Raw genomic sequence first — 17,089 nt, 5'->3', positions numbered from 1 at the left:
CAGATCTATTAGTTAGTGATTGGATTTTTTTATTTTTATAGAAACACCCCAAAGTCTTGTCTTTGACCTACAAAAATCATCCCAATGTGTTCCCTGTCCCGTAAAGCAAATTATTCCTTTCCTTTGTCTTTTGATGATAGTTTGGGAAGTCATTTCATTAGGTTCTGTTTCTGAAGAAAGCATGTTACAAGCAGCTTGTTTTGGGTTGACTGTATAGTATTATGTGCTTCAGCTAAACAACTTAACAGGAAGAAATAATTATATAGCCAACTTCTAGAGATTAGTTTCTGAAAAATGAGTTAATAAAAACGCCTAACATATACCTATTTAAAAAAAAAAGTTTGTTTTGTATTGATTAATGGCCTAAAGCTATATTCCACGTTTTAATTAATTATCTGACTCATGTTCATTGTTGACTTCCATCCTGAAAAGATTTACACTGTTATTGGAAGGGAAACACTTAAGTGAGTCTGCTTGTTAGCAGTATTTAACATAGTGGTTTTATAAAAAGCTGGTTATCTAGACTGGTGAAATAAGTATGAAAATAGAAAATGAGGGGAAAAAATGCAGTCAAGAATAAGTTAGGTAGGAGCAGTAATTTTTTTTAAATGTCTGATTTACCTCTTTTGCTAACTTCTGTCCCTGCTCCATACATATAGGCTTCTCCTTCATATCATTCAATCTTGCTAAAGTTTTTGGATCATCACGAAGATCAATCTAGGAGGAAAGATGGCAATAATATTGCATGATTACACTCACATCAAATAGAAAACGTTGAGCCATCTCATGTCCTCAGTTTTTAAGCATAACACTTTACCGGTTTTGATGGGTTGAGCCACTTACAAAACACTGAGGTAGATCTATGGCCCAGAGTGTGGATTCTTGCTTAGGGTCTTATCCAAAGCCCTTTGAAGATGTGGATCAAGTCCCTAATTCCTGATTGTGTGATTATCCACGAGGAAGGGTAGGTGAAGTATTTATTCCCAGCTCTTTTTCCTTAACTTCACCATGTCCGCTCCAAAATCACCAATAAACAAAAGTGCACATCCAGGAGTGGCAGGATTAGTTCAGTACATACTGGGGAAGCTTGAACTGCTTCTGCTTAGACCAGAATCCTTTAAGAATCGGTGGAATTTAGTACCTGGGTCTGCAGAGCCTAGGACATCTGACATTCCCACATCAACCACTGTGAGGCCATGCAGAGTCATATCCAAGGAGCACTGTGGAGATTAGGTACCACAGAAAATACTGCTCACAGGGTCCAGAGTGACAGCACCCTGTGGCCTTTTGATTTGGCCCATGCTCACTGTGTAACCTTGGAGGGTTCCTCAGGAAGTTATCTAGGCAACCATGCAGACTTCTGACATGCTGTGACTCCAAACCTCACCTTGCTTTCTGATCTCTGGCCTCCAACCCCATCCTGACTGAGCCTGACTCTTGCCTGTTGATACCAGCTCTAGCAACTACTCTGATCCCTGCTCTCTGATTACTGCCTCATGGCCATCCTTGATGTGTAGACACCACTCCACCCATGACCGCTTAGCCAGACTGCCTATGCCCTGGTTCCTTATAAATCCAATGCCCATTGAAATCAAGTCATTAGTTTCAATGGTTATTGGATAGGACTGTTAGTCAAGGCCCAGGGTTATGCTAGTAAGTGGGGGCCAATCCTGCAATGCTTACTGGCATGAGTAGTCTTTACTCACACCAGTAGTCCTATTGATTTCAGTGAGATTACCTGGAAGAATGTTTATAAACCCAGACCTCTGCTCAACAGGCCCAAGTGCTTATGGAACACGCTGCATTTTGTGTTTTAAGAGAATGAAGGTAACTCTCGAGGTAGGTGAAATTTTTCATTGAAAACTTTTCACTGAAAAATGCAGATCCAGTTTGATGGAAACATTTTGCAAATTCATGCGGTATTTGGGGGAAAAAAGCCTAAAAATATTCCCAAACATTTGAAACGTTTTGTTTTGGCATTTTCTAAATGAACTGCATACAATCTAAAGTTTGTTTTGAAATGTACTTGTTTTATTTAAAAAAAAAAGATTTTAAAAGGTCAAACTAAACATTTTGTATGACCCTGAAGCAATATTTTCTTCGACTTTTAGTTCACCAAAAATTTAGAAAAAAATTCATTTAAAATCTACTCAATGTAATTTTAAATTTTTCAGTATGGCCAACAAACTGAAGACTTGATTATTCACATAGCACTATGCAGGTGTACTTAGAACACAAGTGACCCTGTTTTCCTGCTGCCGGATGTGAGTAAGGTCATGTCTATACTACAATCACTACAGTATCACAGTATAGATGCTACCTACATCAGTGGAAGAGGTTTTTCCATCGACTTAACTGATCCACCTCTCCGAAAGACAATAGCTAGGTCAGTGGAAGAATACTTCCATCACCCTAGCAGTGTCTACATCAGGGGTTAGGTTGTCTAATAAGAGGGCAGGTCAGACAGAAAATAGCATAATGCCACTATATAAATTTATGGTATAACCGCACCTTGAATGCTTCATACAGTGCTGGTCACCCCATCTCAAAAGAGATGTACAGTACTAGAATTGGAAAAAGGACCAAGAAGGACAGCAAAAATTATTAGACCAGGTGTGTCAAACCCATTTGCTATGCGGGCCAGATTTGAATTAAATGTACTTCAAGTGGACCATACATACCATAAATCGAAATACTAGGCACAGCCATTTTTATGTAGTAGTATATTTTATTTGCTAGATATCAGTGATATAAAGGCTGCAGTAAATTCACTTCTACAACTACTGCTATTTTACGATTAAAAGAATCGATCAATGATTAAGAATTATAGTACTTTATTTACTGCTACTGCTGCTTCCTGATGCCTGACACTTCTTACTTTGGACCACTGCATCAAAGTCTGGAGCAAGGAACTGGGCTGTGGCAAGCTTGAGTATTGCGTTCAGGTGTGCGTCAGTAAATTGAGAATGAAATCTTGACTTGTTGATGTTCATTACAGAAAAGAGCTGATCAGACATACATAGACAGAATTTTTGAAGCAAAAGACTTCAGCCTGGGATAATTTGGTCCTACATACTGAAAAATGTTCCAACTTCAACACTGAAAAACGTATCCCTCAGAACAGAATCACACTGCAGTTTGATTATTTCCATCTGAAGCTCCTCTGAGACCTCGTGCACATTGACAGAAAATGGGTTATGGAAAATTGCAAAATCTCTCTCAAGGTATGTGAAGTCAGAAAACCTGGCTTGGAATTAATTTCTTAAGTTGGAAATGTTGCTGCTGTACTTTTTTGTGGAGAGCATCACAATGAAACTCAGCTGTGTTGCGTCGAGATTTTAAAGTTGGAAAGTGTGCGGGATTATCATCTGAAAGTTGCTTTTCCCAAAGCTGAAGCTTAATCTCGAAAGCACTGACTGTCAAAAACATCTGGCACCAATTTGTTGCGCCCCTGCATCTTTGTGTTGAGGCAGTTCGGGTGTTCCGTGATGTCCACCATAAAAGCCAGATCTTGAAGCCATTCATTATCCTGCAGTTCAGGCATAACCTTTCCTTTCTGATTCAAAAACAATTGTATTTCACCATGCAATTCATAAAAGCGTTTCAGTACAGCCCCCCGACTTAGCCAACGAACATCAGTGTGATATGGTAACCCATGGGGTTTCTCAGTTACTTCCAAAAGGCAGTTGAACTGTCTGGGGTTAAGGCCTCTTGCTCATATAAAAGTAACCGTTTTTATAACCACATTATCCAGTTTCAGTGTTTTACTGCACAGTGCTTCTTGGTGTAAAATGCAATGTAAATTACAAAACTGATATTGCAGATTGACAGCAAGCACTTTTTCCTTTAACTTTGCAGCAACTCCAGCTTTTCTACCCACCATTTGTGGTGCTCCATCTGTAGAACTGTGTGTGGAACTATCACAATTTGATGGTATTTTACTTTGCAGGGCTACAGTGATATTTTGAAGACTTCTTGTTCTATGGGAGAATTGAGTAACCCCAAAATTATGCAGTGGAAGAGATGTCCCTTTACTAGGCACCAGAGGGAGAAGGAGCATCTCTCTTTCAGTCTGAACAAATCTAATATAACAATTGGCTTCTGTCTTTCCTAAGCTATTTGCCAATGTATTTTTGGGACAGTTCTTCTGGAAAGATGTATGGGTGGCAATAGCAACTGAAGTGGGAGAAAATGGTAAACTGTGAGCAGCAGTAGGAAGGTTTTTCTGCAGCTGAAAGTAGTGTGTGTTTTGAAGTGAGTGGGCTGCGAAGAAGCAGTTCTGCCCCCTGCGATGCCCCAAGACCACACTCTCTCCTCTCCTGCCTTTTGGAGCGCAGTCTCGTGCACACAGCGCTCCACGCGTTGCCACCAGAGCGCACACATCTCGTGGCAGCACGTGATGCTGCGAGATCTCGCGGCATTGTAATCTGTGGCAGCAGCGCATGACGTTGTACTCTCTGGTGGCAGCGTGTGCTGCCGTGAGCTCTTGCAGCGTTGTACTCTCTGGTGGCAGTGTGCGATGCCTCACGGCAGCACGCACTGCCTCCGGAGAGTACAACGCTGCGACATCTCACGGCAGCACGTAACACCACGACATCTCGCAGCAGCGCGCGCTGCTGCCCGAGTACAACGCCGCGAGATCTCGTGGCAGCGAGTGCTGCCTCCAGGGGCCGGACCAAAAAGGTTGGTGGGCTGTATCCAGCCCAGGGGCCGGCTGTTTGACACCCCTGGATTAGGCTATAGAACACCTTCCATATGCAAAGAAGTTAAATACTAGGACTGTTCAGCTTAGAAAAGAGAGAGAACTGTGATAGAGGTCTATAAAATCATAAATGGTATGGATAAAAAAAAAAGTAAATAGGGAAATGTTACTTATCCCTTCACATACCACAAGAACCAGAGGTCACACAATTAGTTTAAACCTGCTGCCTATTCAATTACCATAAAGAAGTACTTCACACAAAGCACAGTCAACCTGGGGAACTCTGACAGGGTGGCTGTGAAGGCCAAAATATAAGTGGGTTCAAAAAAAGTTCATGATAGATAAGTTCATGGAGGCTAGGTCCATCAATGGCTATTAGCCAAGATGGTCAGGGCCACAACTCCATGCTCTGGGTGTCCCCAAACTTCTGACTGCCAAAAGATGGAACTGTACAACAAGGGCTGGATCACTCAATAATTGCCCTGTAGCGTTCATTCCCTCTGAAGCACCTGATAGCAGCCATCGTCAAAAGCCAGGATACCGAGCTAGGTGGACCATTCTTATGTACTTGTGTCCTACCTACAGTGTTCAGGGATTGAAATTTTTCATGGCCCGAGTGCCATAGCGGGGTCTACCCAAGTGAGAGGTGTAAACTAGGTCTAACTTTTCCAGTTGAAGTCAGAGAAAGGGAGTTATTTGGATCCTGCTACAGGGGCCTTGGGCCCAAAAAAAGCACGTTAGATGATCTGGATTATTTAAATAAAACAAGCAAAGTAAAACCAGACATACCTGGGTTCCTACTAATAAAAAGGGTACATTAGGTGCATATTCCTTTAGCTCCGGTACCCATTCCTCCTTCACATTTTGAAATGAGGCTGGATTTACCACTGAGAAGCAGATAAGGAAGACATCGGTCATAGGATAAGATAAAGGTCTCAGACGATCATAGTCTTCCTGAGGAAGAAAAATGTTGTTATCGGCAATTCCGAGGCTCGTATTTTGTTTATTGTAACAGTTACATTCAGAGACTGTGCTCAAATATCTGACAAATAGAAAGCTCATTTAAACTGACTCCGTTTACTTGGCTGGTTTAGAGCTACATCCTGTCAATTAACATGACTGTTAGATCAAAATCCACACACATGAAGGCAAGTGGAAAACCATGGCAAGGTTGCTCCCAGTAGTTACATTGTTTATTTATGCAATACAATATTTATGGAAAGTTAAACTTCTTTAAAGCCTCATTTTAAACATAAAGGCTAGCTTTTGCCCTGGGATGCTGAGGGGAAATAAGCAGACACATACTGATTCCAGAGCCATGATTCTGCCTGCACAAAGCAAAATGGGTGGGGCAAATCAGAGAAGTCTATAATGCTGCTTGTGACTATACACCTAATCAAGAAACCACTCCCTCTTGGACCTTGGGTGTGAGTGATATCTGAGCCCTGTCCTAGCATTCTGAGGTGGCAGCTGAAAATTATATCCTATTACTGGTGATTCTCTCCTCCTGGGGGACAGGGTGGGATCAGAACGAAGTTCTTTTATCCAAACTCTCCTTTACCACAGTGCACCCACCAAACACCAGGGATAATTTGGCATTAAGGAGCACTAACGTTTTCTAGAGGAAAAAGACCACCCAAAAGACAGACGCTCCTTTAGAGGCCTTCTAACAGCTGGGTCCATCCACACCTGAGTTTTTTACAGCCATAGCATCGAAGCTGCTTGGCCATATTTGGAAGGCGCCAATCAGAAGCACTCATAGATCGTTGTGCCCACTGTAAAATAGACACAGTACCGCCAGCCATTTAGGGGGAATGTGGCTGCAGTTACACATTTTGATAGATTACAGCATGCTTCCTCCCTCCCTGTTCCCTAACGCTCTGAGACTTGTTCTGCTAGATGGCATTGAAGAGAGCAGGCCATGCTGGTGCCATTCCTATTTTAGAGACTTTAGTGCGCTCAGTATCACTAGCCTCAGAGCCTTTGCACTGAGAATTGGTACTGTGCGTGCACTGCACAAGGAAGACTCTTGATCCCCTCTCTCTACAATGAGTACCAAGGCAAGGTTGACCAGAGTCTGCTGCAAGCTTCTTGATAAAAACTCCCATCTGAATTAAATCCTGCAAACAGAACTATGTATTCATTCAAGGAAAACATTCTGATGCAATTCAACACTACATACATGTTGGGAAATTCAGCTATAGTTTCCCTGGCAACTGTAACTGCCAGATTGTACATATTTACTTGTAAACAAAAAAAAAAAAAAAGCATTAGCAAACAGTTATAGTTAAAAGTGTGTCAATGGAGTCCCAGAGAATGTGTGAGTTGCCACTGAATAGTTCTACCAAGCCTGTCTCCCTCAGAAGTCTGGAAATGAACAGCTAAGGGATGCAGGCACTTCACTCCTACCATATATTGCTTCATAATTTTGCAAAAACACCAAGATTCTAGGAGATGCTAGGGCTGCAGAACTGAATGGAATATCTGTGACTGACATGCATTTTGTAGGCAGGTGTCTTCGACTGCCAGAATGCATGCAACTCTGGCCACATATCTGCCAGAAGCTAGCTACGGTGCCCCATTGAGTTAAGGTTAAGGTTGTAACTAGATTTCCATCATAAACCCAGTTTTGCTCACTCCTAAAATGCTACTTTCCACATACGGTTTCCTGTGCATGTTCTCAAGCTGGATGAGAATGGTTTCCTCACTGTAAAGGTAACAAGGCCTGTCATATCTCCATATCCGCATACACTAAGGCTTCTAACCAGCTAGTGCACACTTAACTCTACATATGGTTGATGTCCACACACTTTAGCTAGCAGTGTTCAGTGGCCTAGGCTGCCATATAACTATCTTCCAGTTACTGGTTTAGCATTTACTGCTGTGTGGAGAGGACCTGCTAACCACTGTTTAGCCCATTTGGCTGGTCCTCATTCATCCTCGCTCTCTGGATGACATCCCAGGCTACATTGCCCCATGTTCTGCTCTCTGCTCCATGCTGAGGCAGATTAAGACAACAGCCCAGAATTTCCCACAATGCACTGATATGAACAATTCGGCAATAAGGGAGATGTGGATGCACAAACAGGGCTTGATGTACGGTTGTCTTGTGTGCTGCTTTAAGGGCGCAACTCAGTCATGTTTGCCCAGGCTTGTGTAGGAAAGGGGGAATAGCCATATATTTAGATTGTACTTAAGATACAAGAGATTGCTTACTTGCATTTTTAGTGTACTGGCTTCTAAAAACCCTGCCGAGGAGGAGAGAGAGCTAAATTTTAAAGCAACAATGGGTAACTAGCATGTGCTTGCTGAGTCAGAATATTCTTGAATTATCCTATCCCTGATCACATTACAGAAATATTTAAACTGATCAATTCATTTTTAAAATAGTGGATCACTTTATATTACTGTGATAGTAACCAAGTAATGCTAGTGGTCAGCTAAGAACAGGGCCCACAGCTAGCCTCTGCTAAGCATCCTATTATCTTCCCCTCAGCCCACTTGTTTTATCATGCAGCTATTTCATCTTGTTTTTTCCACTGAAGATCTTTTGGACTGGGACAGTCATTTACTACATGTTTGGACAGTAGATGAGGCCTCTAAGCCAGAGATGGGCAACTTTAAGGTAACAGAGGGTCACAGAATCCACTGAAACCCTTTGGCGGCCCTTGCATTTATTTTTTTAGAGGCTCCAGGATGTAGCAGAAGAGGAAGCCATGGCAGTTGAGGAAAAAGTGATCCTTGCTGTCTTGGCGCAGCTTGCCCAGCTGCTGCTGAGAGAACATGCACCAGAGCAGCAAGTGCCACACCAACACCACAGTGCTGTGCTGCGACACACACAATTGCCTGCCCACATTTGCAACTCCACAATCTCCAGAAAGTCAGATGAGCCTGCTCCCTCCGCCACCACCCCTGCTCTGGTCCCTGCTGCTGGGGACATGCTGACTCTATTCAGTAACCCCCCGTGCTGTCCGTCAGAGCCATCCTCGAGCGAGCTGGCTTTAACCAAGGAGCTGCCGCCTCCTGCCCTTACTCCAGCAGGTGCTGGGGAACAAACAGCCTCCTCTCCTCCAGGCAGTGGGAAAAGCTGCCTCTTGCCCCCTTTCACCACCCTCTGCGCTGCAGTGACAGCTTCTCGCCCCTTCCCTCACTCCAGGGGGTGGGGTGCTAGAGCTGCCTACTCTCAGGCTCAAATCTGGGTGACCCTGCGTGCTAATTGGGTGAGCCACAGCCCAGTCACGCCTACCTGTGGCTATGCCCCTGGTTGGCGAGCCAAATAAAATGATCTGGCAGGCTGGATGCAGCACTTGGGCTGCCAGTTGCCCATCCCTGCTGAAGCACTACTGCAATAAAATAATTAATTAATTGAATTGCCATGCATTCTGGTCACTTGAAACAGAATTAAGTCAAGTTCTTTTTTGCGAGCAGCTTGGATGAATTAATCATTTTCCAATCACAAAGTTGTCTTACGTTTGCATGCTCTGTGGGAAAACTTGCAGTGGTCATGAAAATTTAGACTAACTTTTTTTTTTTTAATCTTAGACAGTATTCCTCTTGTAGTTAGATACATCTTGGTACCATGCCTTCCTTCTGAAAAACTGGCTAGTAGTTGTTTTAGAAGTGAGCACTACTATTATTCCTTTAGTAGCCTACACAGATAAACTTCTCCTTTCTGCTCTCTGCATCTATTTATGTAACTTTATGCTCTGCTTCTTCTACAACAGGGAGGCCTACATGTCTAAATCCACCCTGTATAATTAAGGTGTTAAACTAAAGACAAAATACATTTGTCTGGATATTTTACAAGTGCCTGCTGACATGGTATCAGTTCCATTGCCTTCAATGGAGTTCTGCCCATTTACATCAGCAGAGAATTTGGTTCTATATTTACATAGTCCTCTGCTTGAAACTAGCATAATGTTGTTATGTATCCCATATTAGAGCCTTGTCTATGCTAGGGAAATTCTTCAAAAACGTCCCACTATTGCTAACGCTGGTTCAACTCTACCAGCATTAGCAACATAGATAGCTGGCCATCGGTCTACATTTGGGGCTGCTTCCACTAGTTTCAGCACCATGTCAATTAGACCAGCTCTAAGCAAGGTAATATGACATGGTGCTTACAATGTTGACAGCAGCAGGTTCCCATCTACACTATGACCCTCAACATTGCTAACACCAAGGGAGCTAAACCCATGTTAGGAACCGTGAGAAATTACTTCTGCTGTATTGGAGCCTAAATAATGTCTGAATTCCATGGGACCAGTTAGAAATACTATCAGTGTTTAGACTGATCATTTGAGAAGCATGGAAAAAAAATCAGTGTGCCACACTATAATTTTATTATTTGAATTCATCAGTATACAGGAGAGAAATTTACTTTATTCCAAAATCTAATTATACTAATCAAAAGTCAACATAAATTCCAGTTTAAGTTCATGCACACACACTCTGCATCAATTAAAACTTTCATTCTAATTTGGGGGAGGCAGTGTGTATATTTAGGCATTAAAAAAACATTTGAAGAATTTGACTGAAATATTTTAAGAAGCAAGAGTATGAGAAGAAAGAAGACGACTAAGACCAACATGGTGCAGTACAATTGTTTGACATTCTAAGTGGAGAGAGATGTATTATGAGCTTAAAACAACCAAAAAAACCAAAACAAGCAAGCAAACCCATATGTCATCTGCCAAAGCAGCCAAATATAAATGAAGAAAAAGGATAGGAAAAGAATAAAAATAATTACTTTAAGCCAGTACAGTTGCATCCTATTTGTTTAATATCTGTAAAGTGCTTTGAATGCCTCTTGTGGAAGGCACTAGATAAGTATTTTATGTTATTAATTGCAGTAAGACACTGCCATCCCTTCCTGGGTGTTACTGTGGTAGCCAAAGGAAGTGGCTGCCAATAGGAAGTGAAAGGAATAAAAAGACACAGGATATAAGGAACTGCTGCTAATAGTCTATCTCAGCATCTCAACTACAGACACGTGTTTTTGATGGTGACAAATTGTGTAGGCATAGTTCTTTATTGAAAATACTCCTGCAGTTGTTTTTAATGTGTTCCAGGAAAGAGTAGGTTGCTTACTGGTGGTTCTTTGAGATGTGTGGTCTCTATCTGTATTCCACTTTGGGATTACGCACGCGCACCATGTGCCCAGAGTTAGAGAATTTAAAAGTAGTATCTGTTGGTCTGTGTATGCACCCTGGCTCACCTAATATCTATAATGAGGTGATAAAAGGCGGGGCAGACCAACTACTTCAATTTCTTCTTCACTGCCAATCCGAGAAGATCAGAAGCAGAAGGGAAGGAAGGCAGGTAGTGAAATACAAACAGACCACCCGTCTCAAAGAACCTCCAGTTACAGATAAGTAACCTCCTCTTCTTCTTCAAGTGATGGTCCCTATTGTACTCCACTGTGGGTGATTGAAAAGGAGTACCTCAGTAGGAGGAGGGTGCAAGGATGAGGATGGTAGAGTTGAGTGGAGAACCACCCTCCCAAAGAAGGCATCAGCAGCCAAATCTTGTACCAGTGCGTAATGCCTTGCAAACCTGTGGATGGAGCGCCATGTGGCTGCTTTGCAGATATCTAGGAGAGGTGCGTCCTGAAGAGATGCTATGGGCATTGCTTGAGCTCTAATGGAGTGAGCTCATACCCCTGTAGCGGAAGGGAATTTCGAAAGCTGACACAGTAGAATGCAACCAGAGATCCATTTGGAAAGTCTCTGGACGGACATGGCGTGCCCTCTGACGCTCTCCGCTATAACAACCACCAGTCTCTGGGACTTCCTGATTGGTTTTGTTCCCTTCAGGTAAAAGGCCAAGGCTTGCTGAACATCAAGGGAGTGGCGTCTACATTCTGCCGATATGTGTGATTTTGGGAAGAATACAGGTAAGTGAATGGATTGGTTAAGGTGAAATTCCAAAACCATTTTAGGGATAAATATGGGGGGTAGGTGTAAAGAAGCTTTGTCTTTATGGAACACAGTGTACGAAGAGTCTGCCATCATTGCTTTGAGTTCACAGACCTCCTCTCCTAATGTGAGGGCTGCAAGAAAGGTGACCTTTATGGAGAGGAAGGACATTGAACCTTTAGGTATTTGTTCCTAGTGGGACCTTGTCAGTACCAAAAGAACAAAATTAAAGTCCCTTTGGGATTCAATCTTTTGAGGAGGTGGGAAAGTTCTTATCAGGCCTTTCCAGAATTTATTGGTTAGTGTGGGTGTGAAGATGGAATAAGCCCTGAGTAGATGGATGGAATGCACTGATTATTGCTAAGTGGACTCGCAAGGGGCAGACTGATAGACTATATCCTATCCTTGAAGACATCGAGTCTAAGATGAGAAAAACATCTGTAACTTCTGGTAGAACTCCTCTTTGTTGTGCCCAGGACAAGAAGCAATTTAATTGAGCTAGGTAACATTTTCTAGTCGAGTCCCTTCTGCTATTAGAGAGGATGTCTTGTACAGCTGAGGAGCATGCACATTCAAATATCACAACCTGAGGTGGAACAGTCATGGATTGGGTCAGGAGCTTGGGAAATGTCAGGAGGATAATTGGCAGCCGAGATGCCATGTGCAGGAGGCCGGGGAACCAGAACTGTCTCGGAGATGAGATTGACTATTGCCCTGTCCTGCCAGATCTTGCGTAGCACTCCTGGTAATAGTGGCAGGGGAGGGAAGGCATAGCTGAACAGGTCTGACCAGGAAAGAAGAGCATCACCCTGACAACAGTAACCTAAGGCTTCTCTGGAGCAATACGTGGCACACTTCTTGTGATCTCTGGTTGGGGTTCCCTATTGCATGAAAATGTCATACAACACCATGTTGTGAAGTTCCCACTCGTAGGTTGATTGGGAAGTGTCTGCTGAAGAAGTCTGCGAGCACATTCTGCGTCCCTGGAAGGTAGGCTGCATCTAGGGTGATTTGATTGCTCTGATAATCTCTGGAACTGGTGTGAGTGCCTCTGCACACAGATCTCACCCCCCCCTTGCCTGTCATCTTAGTGTTGTCTGACTGCTTCAGGACCTGGTGAGAGCAGATGAATGGAAGAAAAGATTGGCATGCCTTTCTTACTGCATGTAATTCCATGATATTGATGTGCATTTTGGACTCTTGAGACATCCAAGTTCCTTGTGCCATGTGGTTGCCTATATCGGCTCCTCAATCTACCAGGGACATGTCCAATTAAAACTATGAACTATTTACAACTGGATTAATATTGTTTTGCAGAATGATGTCGGAGTTGAGGATGCTAAAGGTTCCAATCCGGACCATGCGGCGATGAGAAGGAACTGAAGAGGTGGTCGGTCCACACTGCCCTTTATCACCTTGGTTGGAGGCACGAGGCAAGCCAGGGCACATGTGCAGACCAATGGACATTACTTTAAAATTCTCCAACTCCGGGCACACGTGTAACCCCACGTGAATTCTGGAATACAATAGGGACCATCACTCAAAGAAGAAGTTCACCTTCTCTTCTGCTCTAACTTTGGGGTAGCTCTTCTTTGTGTCTGGTCTCCTTTTCTTTATGGTAGCTGGAAATTACTCTATCTGCACATCTGAGATTTTGTGTCCCCTTGTAGGCAGGCACTGAAGCAGCATTTCAGTGCATTCACATTTTGGATAGATTTGTTTTGACTCATCCAAAACTTTACTATTTCTCCTATCTACAGCCTGCTCTCCTTTCACTGTCCCAAAGCAGAGGTGTCAGTCAATTTTTAATGTGTACTGTGAGGGACTGGCTTGCAATTCAGAAACAGTGTAATATATTTCAGGTGTCAGCTCAGACTAATTAGATTGTACGCTTGATTTCAGGGGAGATCTGTTAACACTGTGTAAAGTTGATTTTAAATTGATATTTTGCCTGACTCGACAGATGGGAGATGAGAGGGGTGGTCTGTTAAAACAAGCAGTCTGGGAGTCAGGAGATGCAAGTTCTGTTCCACCTCTGCCACTGACTTGCTGTGCAAGATGGAGCAAGTCACTATCTACCCTGTACCTCAATTTGTGCACGTGTAAAATTAGGATGCATCACAGGGGCATGTAAAGGTTAATGAATTAGGGTTTGTGAAGTGTTCGGAGACCCTTTGAAGAAAGGAACAATAGAAGTACACATTTCATTGACAGCAGGTTATACTTAGAAGGTTTAATCTGTTTAATAAAAACAAACTTCCACTAACGCTTATCTGGACAGTCCCCTAGGACTGCAGTAAATTGCATTTCCTAGTACCTACTACACAGCTGGACTGAGAACCTGAGGCAAACCAAGACATTGGGCTCCTGTGGTTCCTCCATGCCATGGCCCCAGCGCTCAACTTAGAGTGGTTGTGGTCGTGGGACCCACTCCCCTTCCAGAGAGGCAAGAGCACAGTGCCTGCTTCGCCCCAGGAGTGGCATTAGAGGTCCTCCTCCCTTTTTCCCCAGAAGAGGTGTTAGCAGCACTCCCCTGGAAGCCTCGCCCCCCAGTACATTTCTCCCCCAACATCCAGGGTTTATCTGCTTGGATGGGCGAGTCTGGGCTGCTGTGCTCATCTCCTCTTGTCCCATGCACACTGTCTGGTGGTACTGGGGAAACCTTCTTGAGTAGAGTCTTGCAGTTAACCCCTCATTGAGATGCATGGAATAGTTCACACCTCTCAAAGCTATTGTTTCAGGCTGGCTGCAGACTCAGACCGATGTCACTGAGCTGGTTATATTTAGGTAACTTTTTCCAAGTTTTTCTTCACAACACTGATGGCGAGAAACTTTACTTTAAATGAAAGCTGATTTTCTGATGTAATCACATGACTCCAGGAACTGGAGCTCTAGGCACAGGCCTCATAGTGATTATGGCTTAATCCAATCTACTATCTCTCTTTTGGCACTGAAAAATAGTTAATACCTTCCTATGACAGGGTGTATCAGGCCCTTTGACACCCCCTGTTGGAGGCCTTGCAGTCCTAATCACACCTCACCCCAGAAAAGGAGCAGTAAAGATGGGTGCCCCAGACCTGCCTAGACAGGCTGCAGAGAAGCAGCCAATCAGCGTGTAGCAGGCTCAGTTAAAAGGAGCTGCTGGGCCTGAGTAGGTCAGTTCCTAGTGAGGACCAGAGGGGCAAGGAAGGCGCTCCTTGCTGGAGCACAAGGTAGAACCGAAGACAGGTTCCAGTGACATTGGCATGCCATGAGAAAGAACTTTGACCCTGAGGTAAGGGTGAAAAGGAAGGGGCTATGTGGGAAGTGGGCCAGGGAATAGCTGTAGTAACTATTAAAGAAAGTAGCACATGGCTGTTATTTGTAGGGTCCCTGGGTTGGGACCTGGAGTAGTGGGTGGTCCCGGGACCCTCCCACCAGCCACTGGGGAAGTGGCCTAAGCCCTGAGAAGGGGATAAGGCTTGGTTTAGAGGCCCAAGTGGAGGGCAGAACTTAAAGAGAAAGCCCTGGGGGCACTGCTCTATACCAGGGCAGACACAGACTTAAAGCTAGCCCAAAAAGGGCTGAGAACTGAGCCCAGAGATAGGGCTGCAGAATTACCAAGGGCACAGGGAAAGACCTGTTGGACCTTTTACCCTGGAAGGGGTTCCTTCATGTGTTTAGAATGTGTATGACTTAGCCAGAGCGCTGAGCCCCTGAAGGCCTGCCCGACAAGGGTAACAGCCAACAGGGGGCACCACAAGCAGAAAGAAAGTGCAGGTTCACACCAACCCAACAGGGGGCGCTCACGAGAGGCGAGTGCATCCCGTTACACTTCCTCTATATTGCTGCCTAGGGGAGGAATTTAATGTTAAGTCTCCAGTTATTTATAATAACATTAATGCAGGGTCTACTTTGACTATTTCTTTTATACCATGGGAATGCAGAAAGTGTGGAGTGGAGAAGTTTTTTTTTAAGATCATAAAAACTTGCATTGCTGGGGAGAAAAATTGCAACTTGACAACTCCGGTTTTGTGATCTCTGTTTGTAATCATCTGTTGCTTTCATGGCTTATAGCAGCAATCAGAGGAGGAGGCACTCAATCAGAACCATCTGTTTTTAGCAGGCAAACCAAAAATAGATACCAGGCAAAGCTGCTGGAGGAATCCAACCTTCAGCCAATGAAGGGTAACTGTTACTGCTGCTGAAAGGGTATCAGAGAAGCACACACACGTACTAGAGCTGGCTTCTGAAGAAGACCAGCTACAAGTCTAAATAATAATCCATTTCCCTAATAGGGCATGGTAATGACAGTCTATAAATCCTCACTTGATACAAGTCACTTTGTATTACTTTTATCATTTCAGTGCTCGTTTCAAAGCTATCCTTGAAGAGCTAAGGAAAGATTACACCGCCGATAGCTTTCTTCCTGGCTAAGTATATTTCCATTTAAAAAAGGGCTGGTGTGATATTTTTAGATCTGTTAAACAATAAGCCGGTGGACAGCACTATCTCTAGTATCTGGTGTGCACACCAGACAGCAAAATTGGGCTGTGAGTAACATCAGGATAAATCCAGGATAGTTCCACTGGCTTCAACAGAGTTAGCCAGACTCGAGCTAAGTTGCAGTTTTGCTACAAACCCTGCATAAGGGTCAGTGTATATTTGTGCTGCCCTAGGAGCAGGATTGTGTTTCAACCACTCACTATCTGGTTTCCAGTTCCCCACTTGTTCTGAAGGGGAGGGGAAAGTAGTCTGTGGTAGCTCTATACCTAGCACAAATGTCTTCCCCTGGTACATAGGCTCATCTGAGTTTGTTCAACCTCGGCTCGACCTACTCCCTGCCCACCTGCATGGAAGGGGAGAAGCTGCTGCAGGAGGCACTGCCAGAGGGAGAGTAGCCAACTGTTGAACTCAGTAGGCAGGTCCCAATCTGGCCTGAAATGAAAGCAGAATTTGCCCTGATGGTAGCCTGTATTATTCCTCTTATTGCAGCGCTCAGAGACATCAATTTGGTCCAAGGCCCCATTGTGCTGGCTGTGGCTGCTCCACTTAATTTTCCTGCTTCCTGAAATCTTCAAACTTTATTTTCTATATGTGCAAAACAAGCTCTGACCTATGACAAGTGTTTGGGGGAGAGATCACACTGTAAATCCCCTGTAATTTCACAGGTTTCTGGTTGTGTTTATGGAGCAAGTGGAGTTGTTCTGTTTGCCCAGATTGTGGTCGGTTAATATTAGCTTCATGGGGAAGGCGAGAGGCTGCCAGTTTGTGTCCGTCATGTATTTATAACTTATGGCAAAGACCCTGAGAGCACAGGATAAGTGCTCGCTCACTGTATTATAGAAGGAAATAAGTATATCCAAATCCACCCCCACACTGGGATGAGCAGGATTGTTTAGAGCAGGTATGAAATACACACTGAAAAAGGCTAGTTAAATTATGATTTGATACAAATGCTTCAGAATAAAATTGTAAGAGTAGGATTGGT

General features: G+C 43.7%; 1 protein-coding gene across 3 annotated transcripts in view; it reads right to left on the bottom strand.

The window, feature by feature from the left end:
• Positions 1 to 17,089, bottom strand: part of RHOQ (ras homolog family member Q) — a 34,520-nt gene that overhangs the window by 4,531 nt on the left and 12,900 nt on the right. For 2 of the 3 annotated variants that reach the window (XM_067565091.1, XM_067565090.1), the window contains exons 4-5: positions 5,492 to 5,656; positions 622 to 717 (exon numbers count right to left, since the gene is read on the bottom strand). In XM_067565091.1, the coding sequence (XP_067421192.1) occupies positions 622 to 717; positions 5,492 to 5,656 (261 nt within the window). Of the gene's footprint in view, positions 1 to 621; positions 718 to 2,657; positions 3,557 to 5,491; positions 5,657 to 17,089 lie in introns of those variants that run through there. The other variant, XM_067565092.1, reaches the window with a different exon arrangement.

Source organism: Emydura macquarii, unplaced genomic scaffold, assembly GCF_026122565.2.
Source record: "Emydura macquarii macquarii isolate MOO-44397 ecotype Brisbane River unplaced genomic scaffold, CSIRO-AGI_Emac_v2 contig_2676, whole genome shotgun sequence".
Lineage (NCBI taxonomy): Eukaryota > Metazoa > Chordata > Testudines > Chelidae > Emydura > Emydura macquarii.
Note: the sequence above shows the minus strand (reverse complement) of the source record. Positions and strands in the feature narration are given on the sequence as shown.